The sequence below is a fragment of the Strongylocentrotus purpuratus genome, unplaced genomic scaffold (genome assembly GCF_000002235.5).
Source record: "Strongylocentrotus purpuratus isolate Spur 01 unplaced genomic scaffold, Spur_5.0 spur5_scaffold_21, whole genome shotgun sequence".
Classification (NCBI taxonomy): Eukaryota; Metazoa; Echinodermata; class Echinoidea; order Camarodonta; family Strongylocentrotidae; genus Strongylocentrotus; species Strongylocentrotus purpuratus.
This window is the reverse complement of record NW_022145607.1, coordinates 24,939,665-24,956,362: the sequence shown is the minus strand read 5'-3', so window position 1 is coordinate 24,956,362 and position 16,698 is coordinate 24,939,665. Positions and strand designations below refer to the sequence as shown.

At 37.7% G+C, this 16,698-nt stretch overlaps 1 protein-coding gene across 1 annotated transcript in view; it reads left to right on the top strand.

Moving 5' to 3' along the window:
- Positions 1-16,698, top strand: part of LOC590293 (intersectin-1) — a 65,021-nt gene that overhangs the window by 22,330 nt on the left and 25,993 nt on the right. The window contains exons 14-29 of the mRNA XM_030994262.1: positions 16-156; positions 940-1,027; positions 2,401-2,540; positions 3,378-3,535; positions 4,227-4,405; positions 4,873-4,911; positions 5,375-5,425; positions 6,656-6,721; positions 7,610-8,016; positions 8,558-8,745; positions 9,503-9,995; positions 10,861-11,042; positions 11,203-11,462; positions 12,769-13,151; positions 14,074-14,199; positions 15,655-15,691. Coding sequence (XP_030850122.1) covers positions 16-156; positions 940-1,027; positions 2,401-2,540; positions 3,378-3,535; positions 4,227-4,405; positions 4,873-4,911; positions 5,375-5,425; positions 6,656-6,721; positions 7,610-8,016; positions 8,558-8,745; positions 9,503-9,995; positions 10,861-11,042; positions 11,203-11,462; positions 12,769-13,151; positions 14,074-14,199; positions 15,655-15,691 — 2,938 coding nt within the window. The remainder of the gene's footprint in view (positions 1-15; positions 157-939; positions 1,028-2,400; positions 2,541-3,377; positions 3,536-4,226; positions 4,406-4,872; positions 4,912-5,374; positions 5,426-6,655; positions 6,722-7,609; positions 8,017-8,557; positions 8,746-9,502; positions 9,996-10,860; positions 11,043-11,202; positions 11,463-12,768; positions 13,152-14,073; positions 14,200-15,654; positions 15,692-16,698) is intronic.

Below are 16,698 nucleotides of genomic sequence, written 5' to 3'. Positions count from 1 at the left end.
ATACTTGACTTTCAGGAGGACAAGAAGAATCACCTGAATATGAAACTCAGCGAGAGTCAGAACTTTGTAAAAGAACATCAGACATCGATCATCCTGATGGGCCAGAACAGGGACGTGAAGGTGGCCGAGATCGATCAACTTCAACAGAGAATACAGGTGATATTACCAAGTAGATTTTGAGGTACAGTGAAACCTGCCTATAATGACCACCCAAGGGAAACAAGAAAAGTGGTCTTTATAGGCAGGTGGTCTTTAAGTGCAGGTTCCTTTAGAACACGTTTCAATGAGAAACCATTTTCAAGGGAAAGACAAAACATGGTCTTTGTAGACAGGTGGTCACGAAAGCAAGCTTGACTGTATATTCATGGGATGGATAGTGATATTACCAAGTAGATGTTTAGGATTAGGAGTATTAGTAGTATAATTGTGGTAGCGTTGGTTGTAGTAGCAATAACAGCCTCAGCCGCAGCAAACATCAAAAAAGTAATTGTGTACTTCAAAATCAGTAGATAGTACTGGAAGCTATTGCACTTTTTTCAGTGAAAAATAGTTTGATGGTCTCTGTAACTGAATTCCACGTGACCGCGTTTGGACCAATCATTCAATTCGGATCTAGGAGTGAGAATTAAAAATCTGTCTCCCTAATCTCCATGAAAATAAAAATTCCCTCCGTTAATTTAATTTACGTAATGTACACACATGTACATAAATCATTTACATACAATGCTATTAGCATTAGTATAATTTTTTTAATGGAGGTTTTGATTCATTTTTCATGTTAAAAATGTAAGGGAGTATCATTTTTTTAAATGGAGGTTTTGATACATCTTTTATGTTAAAGTGCTAGATGACAGAAATAAAAGACAATTTCTTTTATGTGAATTAAAATAAAGCTTGTTTCAGGCTATTTGAATGAGAGTCCTTTGCTTGTGTTTGCAGGAAGTAAGGCAATTGAAGCAACAGAGAGCACAGCAGAAAGAAGAACTTCAAGTCCAAGCTAAGAAACTCAATATCAACACTCAAGTCTGTGAGTAAACGTACTACTTGCAGTAATTCTCAATTTACCCATCCCCCCCCCCACACACACACCCTTTGTTCTTGCCCTTTTCTTCCCCCTCACCCTTCTTTGTTTCATACCCCTTCTCCCTGACTCCCATCTCATCTGGTCACGTCTTTGTCCTTTAACTTCTCTGTCATCCCTGTGCAAAATTGCATCAAAGTTGCACAAGATAGAAAACACATTAGAAAGTTAATGGTTTTACAATGTGTGCGAGACGACTCAAACAGCACTGCACAATATCTTGAAAAATAAATTTGATCTGTTTCTCTATTCTTGTTGTTTCTATAACATGTTCTAGTCTCTCATTCTTGGTCATCTTCATTCTCTTATTTTCTGGCAAAGCCTCTGCCCTACATTGTTTTAGGGATACCTTTCTTAGCTTTTTATTGTTCTTTTTCCCTAAAGATGTGAATGCAAGTTCTCTGGATTTTTTCCTGTAAACCAGGACCCTGTTTCATAAAACCTGTTTTTAATAACAATTGCTAAATATATATGACAAATTTGCCCTCAGCCAATCAAAAGGCATGATTTCAGTAGCTTATAACAGCTCTTGCAGCTTGTTATTGATAGCAAGTTTTATGAAACAGGGCCCTGTCTTAAAGGGGAAGTCCACCCTGAAATTAAGTTAGTTTTAATAGGAGTAGAAAAATGAGAGAAACAAGTCAGTGAAAGTTTGAGCAAATTCCGATTAAAAATAAGGAAGTTAGGATTTTTTAAGTTGTGATCAATCAAACACAAATTGGCAACTCTATGACGTATCATGCGAGCTCAACTTCCATTTGCTTAGTACTAAAAAAAATCTAAAATTTTCATTTTCCCTCAAGAAAAATTTCAACCATACATGCACCCTAAATATAATAATTGCAAATTTGTTTCTATACTCCCCCTGCAAGGAACAAATATATATTCCGTCATCAATAACGAAGAAAACATGATTTTATGGAATATTATGCACAAAGTAAATGAAGGAGAGCTCGTATAATAAGTCACAGAGTTGCCAATTTGTATTTGATTGATCACAACTTCAATAATTCATAACTTTCTTATTTTCATTCAGAATTTGCTCAAACTTTCACTCACCTGATTTTCTTATTATTCTGCCTCTATCGAAACAAACTTATTTTGGGGGTGGACTTTCCCTTTAATAACAATAATAATAATAATAGGCATTTACATAGCACCGTCTATCTAGACAATTCTATTCCGAGGCGCACAAGAAAAATAAAAAGAAGAGAGAGTTTGGATGAGTGTCATGGTTGTTGAAAAAGATAAAATTTCAGTTTGGATTTAAAGGTCTCTAAGGAAGTTATGATTCTCTTCATTTTGTTTATCTTGTGCAGCGGATACATACGCAGCAGTGATGACGAGTTACGACAACAAGCAGAAGACGCTGGTCAGGATGAGGGCTGCGCTGGAGGAGGTCGAGAGGAAGACTGCATCTAGTCTGCAGGACACTGACAACAATCACTCAAAACTTTCTGTAAGTCAATAGGGATGTTGTTGTTTAATATAATGACGTTTTCCACCGTTGTTGGGTGATTTTCGCTAGGCAATGTGAGAGGGCGTAGGTACTGGTCCTCTCTTGTTATTTTTGCTCTGTTGGATCGACGACAGCCGGTGGCGTTGTGTTTCTGAAATTAATAATGTCAGTAAATTTTTAGCAGTTATTTTCTGTATTATTATGCAGCTTGTTATTGTAAAGAATTAATCAGGAAGGAAAGGATGAAGTGGTTGAATATTAGTTGCGTTCAGTTCATTACGTTAGGACGTTAGTTTGAAGCCTCTCTCTGTATAATGATGTCATTAATTAGAAATGAATTACCTCAGAAATATAGAAACCTATGACAAGTTCAGAAATAATTTGAAAGCATATCTATTTAGCACTTTGTAAGATCTCACAATTGTGAACCCAGTGCACCATTTCCACTCCTCCTGTATTCTGTTCTGTAAAGAGACCTGCAGTTATGCCTATTTGTTATACGATGATACAAAAACATTTAGATATGATTTATTAAATAGATAGCATTGTCATATAATATTACTTTGGAAGTGATTTTTTTCATGAAGCTTGTGTTTCAGCTAAAGAAGGAGAGAGAAAAAAGGGGGATTATGTTTCAGAGATGTTTTAAAGACTTTTCAAACTGGAAATAGGCTAAAAGAGTGATTCAATATTTTTAAACTCTAGGGGAAATTTGAAAATTTCTTTTCATGATAGTGTTTGCAAGCCTGCTCTAGCATAGACATAGTAACATTTCCTCCAATCAAGTGCAGGTTTGGAGATGGTTTCAAATCAACCCTCTCTTGTCTTTTATGTTAGGAATTGAAAGCAAATTTGGTCAGAGAGCAGAATGAGACTGATCAGTTGCAGAAGCAATTAAAAGCCAAAATGACCGACTTCACTATGATGAAAAAACGCCTCGAAGACCAGAAGAAGCTTTCACTCGTAAAGCAGAACCAGCAGAATGAAAAAATAAGGTAAAGTAGGACTTTATGCTTGTGATTAAAGACATCATTCTTATCTATTAAACAAATAAAGACACTTCAAGTGTTATAAAGTGGGTAAAAGTTTCAGAATTTCACCATGATATTCTTTCATAAGTTGTAATCCTTAAAAGTGTTTTCATACAATTTTTTTCACCTTTTTAAAAGCTGAAACTTTATGCATAAGAATGCAGTGTTGTGTTTAGTTTTAAAAAAGATCTACAGTGTTTATCCCGTTCATTTTTTTTTTTTTTTAGGGGGGGGGGGGTTAGGGTCAAAACAGATCTAGTGGAAGATTATTATGAAATGAACTACTTAGCTGTTCTAAGTGGGGTGGGGGAGGATATTATGTTATTAAATAATGTGGATTACCAATAGAACCAATTTTTATTTTATTTTTATTTTTATTTTTAATTTTTTTATTTATTTTTTTTTTTTTTGGGGGGGGGGAGGAGCCTGTTTACTTTGTGTGCATTTTTTTCAATTTTAAACAGAGATTTTGAAATATTTTAGCCTGTTTATGTTTAGATACCTGGAACCCCTGATATAGACGCAGTGTATGTTTTAAAGAGTAAAGATGCATAATTGATAACCAGTTGGTGATTGTTTGATTAATTTCTCTATTTATTTTATTTTAAAAAGATGTTTATTTATTTATTGATTTTGATTTTGGGGGTCTATGTAGGCACGACGTGATGCAGAAGAAGAAGGAAGAGGATGAGAGTAAGAAGAAGTTTGATGCCATCAGGCTAGCCCAGCAGCAAGCAGAGAAAGAGAAGGCAGAGTCAGAGAAGAGGAGAAAAGAAGAGGAAGAGAAGAAAAGAAAGGAGAGTGCCAAGAAAGCTGATCCATTTGCTGCATTTAGTGAGTTCCCAACAACAATTCACCACTATTATGAATTAAACATAATATATGTAAGGCAAAGATTTTATGCAGAGGAAAGATGTAATCTTTTAATTTTCACGTTGACAATACCTTTTCTTGGGACTGTTTAATTGTTACATAATGATATACCACAAAGTTTTATATGTATCATGGTTGAATTTTGTAATTAAATCTGTTGAATCATGATATAAACAAGAAAATCAAAGTAGCCTAAGGCTTGCTAAAAAGCTGTTAGTTAAAAAGAAGAAAAATGGTTCAGCTTACCATTTTTTTTTGGGGGGGGGGGAGGGGGGCATATTTAGTATTGATAGATTATTCTACTTAGAGCGTGTGCCTTGAAATTGGGCCTCGATGTTCATTGACAATGTAAATATTAATGGGAGATTGCAGTCAGATTTTAGACTCATTCAGTTTTATCCTTGTATTATCTTTAATTTTCATTTTAGGCTCCGCTGATAATGATCCGTTTACTTCAGCATTTGACAGTAAGTATACAAAAAAAAAATTGTCAGTTGGAATCTTGAAGATATTTACGTTTTTTATTTTGGATGAAGGATTTTTGTCACCCATCAAGGGAAAGTAATTTCTAAAATACCAACTGCATGAATCATATTTTCCTCTTCACATTGGCCATATGTTTTGATTTTTTCTTTCTTTGACCGTTACAGACTTCTCAAAAAGCAGTACTATTCTTATTATTAATTATAGATTAGGTATATCGCATCTCCAAAATGACACTTTGACATGGACATCTTCTACATTTATTGCTTTAAAAAAAATGTATTGCTTTGGTTATGTGTGTAGGTGTAGGTAAATATACCTTGCCAAATAGTCCTTATTGTTTACTGCCTTACGAAAACGAGTTCAATTTTAGAAAGTGTTGCTTTTTCTATTTTGTAGTCCTCCAATGGCTAATGCTTTACTTACTTTGTGTCTCTCTGTTTACAGGCAATGAAGGCACAAAAACAGATCCAAGTGACCCCTTCGCTGCATTTTCAGGTATCTACCCTTAATTTTGTAATCAAATTCAATGCACAAATCTTTGTGAAGTGGCTCGGTACAAATTAGTTCATTCACATCTTACAAATAATTATATTTCTATAGTCTGAATGGGAATTGCATACATTCCGTGTTGTTAGGTAGGACAAGCCATAAGGTTTGTTCTTCCTAGCAACGATTACTGTATGCAATTCGTATTCTGACTATTGAAATACACATTATTTGTAACAGGTGAATGAAATGATTTGTAACATGGCACTTGACAAAGATTTATGCGTTAAATTTGATTACATTACAAACATGGTCTATTCAGTGTTTGCCGTGTATAATTTGAAAGTGTAGCTCTTAGGGAAATTGCATTTATGAATCTCCTGTGGGTACTTTTTCATACCTTTAAGCCCATAACAGAAGATGGTGTTAAAAATGTATTAATTACTAGTATTAGTCAATGTTTCTATCTTTCTCAGCCATGTTTCTTTTCTGTGTTAATGCCTATGCACAATATTGAAAATAACCACCGATCATTTATCAGATTTCTTTGACTTTTGATGACAAGTTTAAGACTCAGAATCCTTGCTTCAAGCCACTAAGATGATTATTTTCTCCCTTGATCAATAATCAACTAAAACATAAACATATATATTTATACCACATGGCCAGTTGGCAATTATTATCGATTTGTATTATGGAATTGTGAACTAAAGCTGACAATTGAATGCCATTTTATTTGATATTTTGTTTGATTCAAGCTTTATTAGGGCTATCAGCTCGATACAATCATCATATTTACCTATTTACTTAGATGTAGTTGGTAATACATGTTAGAGGTGAAAATCCATTTAAAAACACCTGGCCACCAAACCATAGATCTTGTCAATTTACCATGGAGTTAAAGGGAGTGTAGCCTGATCAGACTACATGTCTTTCCAGTGGCCTAACTCGGGGACCAATCGGCTATAATACGACTACGGACGATGCGACCTCAGCAATCATGTGCGTGCAACATACCCGAAACCGAAGCGTGAGGAGAACTTTGGTCTGTTTCGTGAACGCTGACCATATAGAGATTAAGTCGCTGACTACTGTAAATCAAGTCCATTCGTAGAAGACGTAGATGGCATAAACAAGTATTTGCCAAGCTACACTCCCTTTAATATTGATGTGACCCCTCGTCAATCTTTACACAATCAATCAACTATTGATCATTTTCTTGCTGTCTCGTTGATTCAGGTACTGGCTCAGTGCAATCAACCAAACCAGATTCGGAGAAGAAAGATCCCTTCGGAACTTTTGCAGGTAAATTTGAAATAATAATAAATGATTAAAAATCGATTAATAACCAAATGCATGCTCACAGTACTCGGCTTTGTAACACGTTTCATTTATGGAAAGTAAAAAGTTCATTTTCTAAAAAATCTGTAAGAAATACTTTGCCAAACATATGGAACACTCTACCTCAAGTCCTCCGCTTTTATAAAAACAGTTCAATATTTAAAAAAAAATGAAACAGACCTTTTATTTTGAGTACCGTTAAATTTACCTTCCAAACCTTTTTGCCCCCCCCCCCCCGCCTCCAATTTTAGATTATCTCATACATATGTTTGTAGTTTTTTGTCTTTTTATTGTGTTTATTGCTGTATTTTGTGTTTATTGCTGTATTTTGTGTTTATCGCTGTATTTTGTGATATCTCGAACTCATATATGCTCAATAATATAAATAATATAAATTATAATATTCGGGGAACTTTTTATACAAAGCCACCATGGGCTTTTCCTTTGTTCTCCAATTTCATTTGAAACTATTGTAATAACTGACCATTCCTTGTATGTATATATACTTGTATGTTTATTTGCATTTGCTGTGTTTTTTTATGGAAATAAAATAAATAAACAAACTTGAAACTTGACTTGAAATGAGTGAAATAAATAAGTAAATGAATAAATGAATAAATTAGAAATAACTAATCAGTCACATGATGCAATCATAGACTACTTGACAATTGGCTAAGCTAAAAGTCTCAATTGTATGCTGTCATTTTCTCTGAGAACCTTGTCTCGCATATAAATGTATGTTTGTATGTATAGTTGGTTTTCACATGTTCTCCTACAACTTTCTTGTGTCTGCAAGTGGTTGGCACAATTAGATTTTAAATGTTTTAAAATATCGACAAAATTCTCTTGCAGATTTCTCCACATCCTCATTTGACTTTGGTCAACCTTTCAAGCCACAACAATCGTCCACAACTTCCAGTAGTGCAACAACAACAACAAGCTCTGCCAGTCTTGCCACTTCTTCTTTCACTCCAACACCGCAACCACGAAGGGTAACAGCGCCCTCTACGAATGCAGCGATCAAGCAGCCCTCCTCACAGCCGAGTACGCTCACGATCCAACCCACGGTGGAAGCGGTCGTCGCGTCCCAACCAGAGAAGAAAGAGGAGCCTTCGTCAGCTCGAGAAGCGCCCTCTACAACGAAGCCAGCTCCACTGCCCAAAGACCTCAAGACGGTGCTGTCACAGTACAAAGCCCTTTATCAATTTGATGGAGAAGGACCGGATGAATTGTCCATCAAACCAGGGGACATCATCTTGGTAAGCTGTTTTGGGGTTCAGTTCTCTTTTACTCAAACCGCAATCCGATTCTTGTAACAAGTTAGACAAATAAGATAAATATAATGGTGAATGTTTTACACATATTGGACTAATGATAAGAAAGTTATGTATGTTTGAAATTGGACTAATGATAAGAAAGTTATGAATGTTTAAAATATGAGATCACTAAATCTGTGCGATTCTCAAATTGGCAGTTTGGTCAGAGGATTGTGTCGTAGTCGCTGATAACTCCCCCATTTGTTGTATTAAAAAATATCATTAATTTCTGTTTTTCTCCTTCTCCCTTGGGATACTACTCAAAATATATTATAGATAGCATATTATAACAGGTCATCCAAAAAGAAAAAATCTTCCTGACTTTTATTTTTTTATTTTTTTAAAATTTTTAGTCATTTTGTTTTATTGGAACAAATGTACTCATGATCCACAGTACGGTAACATATCCACTTTACCACGACACCTCGACGTTTCAATTTATCTATCATCCTATTCAATCGTTTAATCCTTATTCCATTGGCAGGTTGGTAAGAACCAAGGAGGTGAACCAGGTTGGCTCGGGGGTGAACTTGAAGGAAGGACAGGATGGTTCCCAGAGAATTATGCAGAGAAACTCCCCTCTCCACCCACCACGCCTAGGAAACCAGAAAACAATGGTGTCATCGGAAAGACAGATACACCAAGCTGGTCTAGCTTCGGAGACACAAAGAAGTAAGGACTTTAGAGAGATTCCTGCAAATTTTAATTGATTTTGGAGAAAAAATCTCCTTAATTCCTTTTGGAAGTTTCTTAAATCTTGTTTTAGAAGTTATCGCTTTCATATTTGTAATGTTTTTCAGGTACTACTGGGCCCGTTGCAGAAAAATTACAGTTGATGGTAACTTTACCATCAATGTCAAATACAATGATAACCTGGATTTTGATTTGCTGTTGAGCCCCGTTACCTTTGTAGTTGCCATTGATTTCAAAGTTACCATCAATGGTCAGTTTGATGCAAGGGGGCCCTGGTGTACTAGGTGTACATAGTTGGTCTGTGAATTCTTATCAAACCTGTACACAATGTCTTCTTTTTTCTTGTCTTGCAAGCGATACTTGCCATTTATGTGCATCCATGCATGCAATCAGTCGTAACGTCAGAAACAGTTTTTTATATCCTGGGTATGAAGTGTAAGAAATTCAATATTTTGGTGCAGATTGTAAACACCTTAGGGTTAATAAAAAAGACCTGTGCATTGACAGTTCTATGACACATTTACCAGATCACAATGTCCCTGGTACAGTCTAACCTGCTTTAATGACCACCTGTCTACAAACACCTCATTTTTTGGTTACCCTTGAAAATGGTTTCTCATTGAAACATGTACTGAAGGAACCTGTCTACAAAGGCCACTTTTTGTGTTTCCCTTGGGCGGTCGCTATAGACAGGTTTGACTGTATACATTGAAAGGATTCTGTATGTCTTTGACAGGAGTGTTGAGGTGAAGCAGCAGTCTGCTCCTACCCCTGCTGCCGTCTCCGCTGCGATCTCCACCACAGCAGCCAGCCTGACCTCCTCCGCTCCGGCCGCATCCTCCAGTCTTACGCCCTCTCCAGCTCCAGCAAATGCAGCATCGGCCGCAAAGTCCAGTCCGTCCCCCGCCCCCTCATCTCAGGAACCGACGACGCCCCACTCCACGCCCGTCTCCGAGATCGAGTCCGCCCCAGCCCCCTCCTCCAGGTCTGTTGCTTCACTCACCGCTGCATTCAGTGCCGCTGCGGTGGCCAGCACTGTCCCGCAGGTCAGCAAGCCAAAGCCCATCGAGAAGGAGCAGGTGGCCAGCACTGACCAGGCCGTAGCAGACGATCCGGTTTACGATGTGATAGGAGATAACGATTCCAAAGTCCCGGCAGCTAATAGTCCCTCATCTTTCACAAAGGTTGTACCTCAGACAGGAGCCACTCCGTCACCTGTTCCAAATCAGGTAGGATCACTAATCAAAATCATGTTGTTAAACTGTAGGACTTCATTGAACATTAACTTTAAAGCTTCATTGTAATTATGCTGTAGTGTATTTGTATAACTCCTGACAACGGATAGTCAACCTGTTTTCGAAACGTCAAGCCACTCATCCTCTCCAAGCACTATAGTTCTCCTTAGAAGTATATGCTAAGAAAGATAACAAACAGTCCTTTTCAGGACTACACAACCCCAAGAAAGATTACTGAGTCAGAGTCCTTTTCAGAACTCCTCAACCCCCTCTCTCTCCCTCTCACATGGTGCACCCGCAATCCTACTGTAAATCTACATCACCATGCAAGCCGACACTTACAAGCAGCATCTTGTATAATGTCGTTTGATGCTTGTTGAATTATAAAATGTGTATTAAAATAATACAAAGAACCAATATATCAATATGGTACCAACCTAAACAATTTGGTGTTCAGCAATCTTCAAAGAGTAACAGAGACTGTTCTTTGATTTTCTCACTTGCACTCTTCTCTGGTCTGAATATTCCTGTTTTATGTCCTTTTTTATACTCTTCCTTTCTGTATCTTCATTTTTCTTCTCTATGATACAATATGCTTGTCACACTCTTCCTCTTTTTCTTCTTCCTCCTCCCTGTCTCTCTCTCTCTCTCTCTCTCTCTTTCTTACTCTTTCTCTTTCTCTGTCTCTCTCTCTCTTACTCTCTCTTTATCTCTTTTTTTTTCTCCTTCTCTCTCTCTCTCTCTTTCTCATACTCTTTCTCTTACTTTCTCTCTCTTTCTCTCTCCATCTCTCTCTCTCTCCATATTTGCCACATCTTATAATTTGACCTCTTCTATACTTAACCCCCTACCACCACAGGGTACGATACCACCAGCTGGTACCCAGGTGAAGGCCCTGTATGACTGGGATGCTAAGAAAGACAACCACCTGTGTTTCAAGGCTGGTGCCACCATTACTGTTCTGGAGAAGCAGGATATGTGGTGGTCTGGAGAGATAGATGGCAAGCAGGGCTGGTTCCCCAAAGCCCACGTCCTTGATGAGTAAGTCGAATTATGATGGTTTTTCTTTTTTTATCTTGATCGTAAAGAGCATTCATAGCCTCTTTCCATGTTGCTTCTCCCAATGTCTGTCTCTGTTCCTCTTCCTACTCCTCATACACTCACTACTGTCTGCTCAATCATTTCTTCTTCGCACCATTAGGTCACAACCAGAGGGCAGAAACCACAATTTCCGCAATTCCGCGGACAGCGATGCCATCTACGCCAACACTCCCAAACCCCAGCCCGACGAGCCATTCGCCTTGTATGCCAACACCCCGAAGGTGACCAAGCAACCGAGCCCCCCACCAACATCACTGCGGCAACAGGTGCTAAAGGCTCCAGTAGTTGCCGCAACTGTGGCAGCAACACAAGAGAATAGCGTCCCACAGAAAGGAGATCCATCAGGACAGAAACTTGAAGGTGAGGAGGATATGGGCATTGTTTCAGGAAACATTTTTATTCACTGCAAGTACAAGTTCATTGACATCATATTGAAAGGCTTGTTTATTGTAATACTTGTTTCTTAAAGCCAATCTGCACTAGTTTGGCCAGGAGGGATTAGACCTCCTTGCACAGTCACTGACAGGTGGTTATCACATCAAATCAGCTTTCATTAACATAAGAAAAAGGGGACCAGGGGGGACCAACGGGTACCGCTTAGGCATTGTTTTCTATATATAGGGCTTAAATAGCTATAAGTAGTGTAGTGAGGCTTTAATACTTGTTTTTTAACGGAATGCTTTTCCTTCTTTTCTCCTTTCCTTCTCTAGAATGACTTGATTTCAATATATAACTTTGCTAGAAACAATTGGTATTTCTTCAATTGTGACTTCCCACATTGCAGTGTCTAGTTTGACTTTTTCTGCGATGAGAAAATCTGTATGATAATACTTTTAAAGATTGGATGGCTTTGAGTGTGATACAAGAATATATTGCCATAGCGAGAGCAATATATTTTTGTGTCACACAAAAACAAAGCCATACAATATTATTATAATTATTATCTATATCAGGCTGACTAGTGAAATAACAAAATTGACTTACCTTGGTAAATGTTCCAATCATGACAGTTGAAGTTTCTGGATGACAGAGCAATACAAAAACAATATTGATCTGTCATCCGGGTACTGCGCTAAAGATATCAAATACGCTGATCTATTGTACCACTCGGAAGCCTTCTATATAAAATAATAAATGATACAGGTGTCTGACATAGTGAGCTTTTCCACCGATCTGCTCATGGTGCTCAAATTTTTCTCTGGCTTTAGCTCAATTACGGACTTTTGTGCTCACTGCATTCAGGGAATTCTTGTCTAGAGAGGGTGGTACGACGCATGCTCTTGCCACAACTGCTCCATGGTAATTTTCTACACTAACTGCATTCCTGCCGTTACCGCAGGATACAACCCAACCCTCCCTGATCCTAATCCTAAGCTTTCCTAAAACCTAACTTTTATATGCTAACCCTAACCCTGTACTTCTAACGAAATACAGCCATGAACAATTGTCGCCAGAGTGAATGCGGGATCACCTTTGAGAGACCCAGGGGGCGTTTCACAAAACTTGTCAGCAGTGAAAAATGACAGTTTTTGTTATAAGCTACTGAAATCCTTGCTTCTGATTGGTTTTCAGCAAATTTGTCACAGATTTTTGTCATTTGTCAATGAAAAAAGGCTTCGTGAAACGGGTTCCAGTTGTTAAGCTTTGGCTGTGTTCTCTTTTGCAGAATATGTAGCCCTGTACACCTACTCGTCGGATGAGCCAAGCGACCTCGCCTTTGATGCCGGAGAGCGCATCACGGTCACCAAGAAAGATGGGGAGTGGTGGACGGGTCAGGTCGGTAGCCGGGAAGGCATCTTTCCATCTAACTATGTGCAGATGGCCCAGCCTGAGGGAGAGGGGACATTGTCCACTACCGGTCAGTCTCTTGCTCCAGTGGTTCCGGCCGATGTGGCATCAAAGTCTGGATCTTTATCTAGGAAACCAGAGATTGCTAAAGTGCTTGCCTCCTATGAAGCAACAGGAGCAGAGCAGCTCAGCCTGACCGCAGGACAGCTCATCATGGTCAGGAAGAAGAATGCTAGCGGCTGGTGGGAAGGTGAACTACAGGTGAGCTCAATAGAATCTGATCATTGTCCACGGGCTGTTTTACAAAGATCCCAAGTCAAACTTAACTCTAAGTTGGACTCAAAAGCAAAATTCAAGTATTTTAGACTTTTCATAAATTCCACATCAAGAACATAAAATCTCTCATAATAATAGAAAATATGAATGATTTGAATCAACATTTGATGCCTTTTTAAAATAACTTTTACAAAATATTTTCATAGATGCTAAAGGCTTTCTATAATTTTAAGTCCAACTTAGAATCTTTGTGAAACACCCCCCAGGTCAGTCTGACTTCGACCAGTGTGAAAGATCTTATTTTGTTTACCGTAGGTCTTTATAGATCGCTACAGTTACAGTGGGATTTCAGTGCAGGAATAATTATATATTTTGCCAGAACTATTCTTAGTTTTTTTCCAAAGCATGCAGCTAGTATGTATTTTTTTCTTTCTGTGACTCAATTTAAAGCACCATTGAAGTTATTATTTACCTAAACCCATTAAAGATTTTTTGTCGGTCATTATGCAACTATTTATTTTGTCATTGGATTAGTACCCTGATATATTCAATGAATGTTGATATGCTTTTTGCTAAATGATTTCACAAATCAAGAAGCGAACTAAAATAAATATTACATATTGTACCCCCCAAAAAATGATGCATTGATACCACAGTCTAAATGATATCCAAGAACTAGTTGTTTTGTTTTAGTTCTAGTATTCTGTCTAGATTTCCATTTTCCTGTCAATAATACCCAATTGCAAGTAGTCAATGAAGGAACAGTAAGTGCCGAAATGAGAAATTGTAATATTTTTTTTTAAACACCCTGTTCCTCCATGTTTTAGTTGTGTTGAGTCGGTACATTAGAAGCATACCATTGTGGTTATTAAAGATGTATGTCTGTGATGTTTGTTGATTGTTTCAGGCTAGGGGTAAGAAACGTCAGATCGGCTGGTTCCCTGCAAACTATGTAAAGCTGATGGAATCAGCTGGCAAGGTCACTACTCCGGGCGAGACTTCTAAATCACCCAGTATCTTGACTCCACCTTCGGTGAGTAACTACGCACTCTCATTTTTTTTTAAAGTTGGAGGGGAAGGTGAAGGCTTAAAGTAGTCACCCAAAGAATCAAAAGTGTTTTTAAATGATGCAAAATTCATATCATTGCAAAGGGAAAGCCTTACTGATCAAATATAACAACTTCCCTCTTCAAAGTATGTTTAGGGCCCGCAGTAATCATCTCTCAAATATGTTAATTTTGAGATCCAGATTTTCTGCCTTCAGCGGTCCTCCGTTGAGCGTCAAGATTTTCGACGTCATATGCAAGACACAGCTAGCCAAGAAATTGCATTTTACGCCTTTCCATGATATTGATTATTTTTCAGCAAATTATTTGTGTTTTTCAAGAGAAAATCTCCCATCCATATATGATTTGTCCTTAACTATCAGTTGTCATGAATTTTCTTTGGGTAACTACTTTAATGCCTAAAAGACATCACATGATTCATAAGGTTTCTGAATCACTCTTGGTGAGACTTCTAAATCATCCAGTATCTTGACTCCACCTTCGGTGAGTAATTTGTTGAGGTTTTAGCGTCCGTTTTGCCCACCCTGTGGGGTTGGACGTTTCATTTCCTTTATGGCCCTTCTCCAAGCCTTCCGGACTCCAGTATCCGCCTGGGTGACGCCAGATGCTATTATATCTTCTTCTAGCATCTCCTTCCAGATTATTCACTGATACGTTCAGCATTTCTCTTCCTTTTATGGAAATTAACGCAAAAAAAACATGACAGGTTCCATGAGACAGGCCTGATAAAAACCCGATTTAAATCGGTTTCCCGATTTTTTTCCTGATTTAATTTTTTTTTTTTTTTCTTTTTTTTTACCAGATTTTTTTTTTTCTCCCTATTTTATCCAGATTTTTTTTTTTTCTTCCCTATTTTATCCTGATTTTCCTGATTCCCCCCTTATTTTCTCTATTCTTCCCTATTTTTCCCCAATGTTCTTACTTGAAAGGGGGGAATGTTGTTACCGGGTAGATGCCATTTTACCCCCGCGAATCCTCTTCTTTTTTGTTACTCAAGGGGGGCGTGGTTGAGGGGAAAACAAAAAAACCCATTTTTTTTTTTTAGTGCTCACTATCACCCCTGATGAGAGTGAGGATAATCATGCAAAATCAAGGGTTGAAATGACAGACTTAGAGAAGCATTGTTATTTAATAGCTTTGTATGTATGGTCATTAGATATTGAATCCTCAATCTTCAATGTTGCCTGTGGAAGGCTACATCTTGTTGGAATTGGTGATATTCTCTTTTCTACTCTAGCTGATATTGAAATGAGAATTAATTCGAATGTTGCAGCGAGATAACATGATTACCGGTAATGCAAGACCTTTTTCAAAAACTGCCACAGTGACTGCAGTCAGGTATTAGAAAGTGCTCTCTAAACATTATAACACCAATGTGTCATTGATGCTCACTCTTTGTTCCTTCTGATTTTTCCAAACAGCAAGCAAACCAGAGACTGACACCAGGCATTGATATGGGTAAGCTGATGTATTACCACTTTAATATTGTACAGTCAAACCTGCCTATAGCAGAAAAAAACAAAAAGTGGTCTTTGTAGACAGGTTCCTTTAGTACATGTTTCAATGAGAAACCATTTTCAAGGCAAACAAAAATGTGGTCTTTGTAGACAGGTGGTCACTAAAGTAGGTTTGACTGTAGGAGCCCTGTGGTTCATGCTCTTGGCTCTTACCAGTTCCAGGGTTCAAATACGTACCTCTTCATTATGGCTTATAGCCATTTGGTCTGCAACTAGTGGCCTACTACCCAATTGGTTGTTTCCCATATGGTTTACACCCAGCCAGGCTGCTATCCACATTGTCCAATAATCATTTGGTCTACTTATCATTTGGTCTAATAGTCATTTGATCTTATAGTCATTTGGTCTAATTTTTATTTTGTTTAATCTCCATTAAAATAAATCTACTAAATATTGTTCTATCACTCATTTGGTCTATTTGCCAGTCGGTCTGATTCCCAGTTCGTCTAATGCACATTTCGTCTACAATCCACTAGGTATAATAATCATTTGATGATTATTATATTCATAATTAAATGATTATTAGACCGGGTAGTAGACAGGTTGGGTGTAGACCATATGGGGAAAGACTGATTGGGATGTAGACGAACTAGCTCCACAATTGTCTCTTTGATTGTCTCTTAAGACAATTGCATAGAGAACATGGTCGAAGAAATTCTATGACATCAAGTTTTGAATATTCTCTTGCCGGAGACAGAGTGAATGGTTTGATGTGTGATGAAACAGTGTGATATGTGCTATTTCAACCATATTTTAATCAGGGCTTAATTTTTGGTAAAATAGTGCTCCTGAGAAAGAAAAATCTATCAGATTATTTTATTTTTTTTTTGCCTAATGACATATTAAGTATAAAACCTCCTCTCCTTGAAAATGGTATTCGGATGTTCTTAACAAATTATTAAGCATGCCTGTAGAACACTTTATACTAAAGATGGTCCGCTTCCCCAC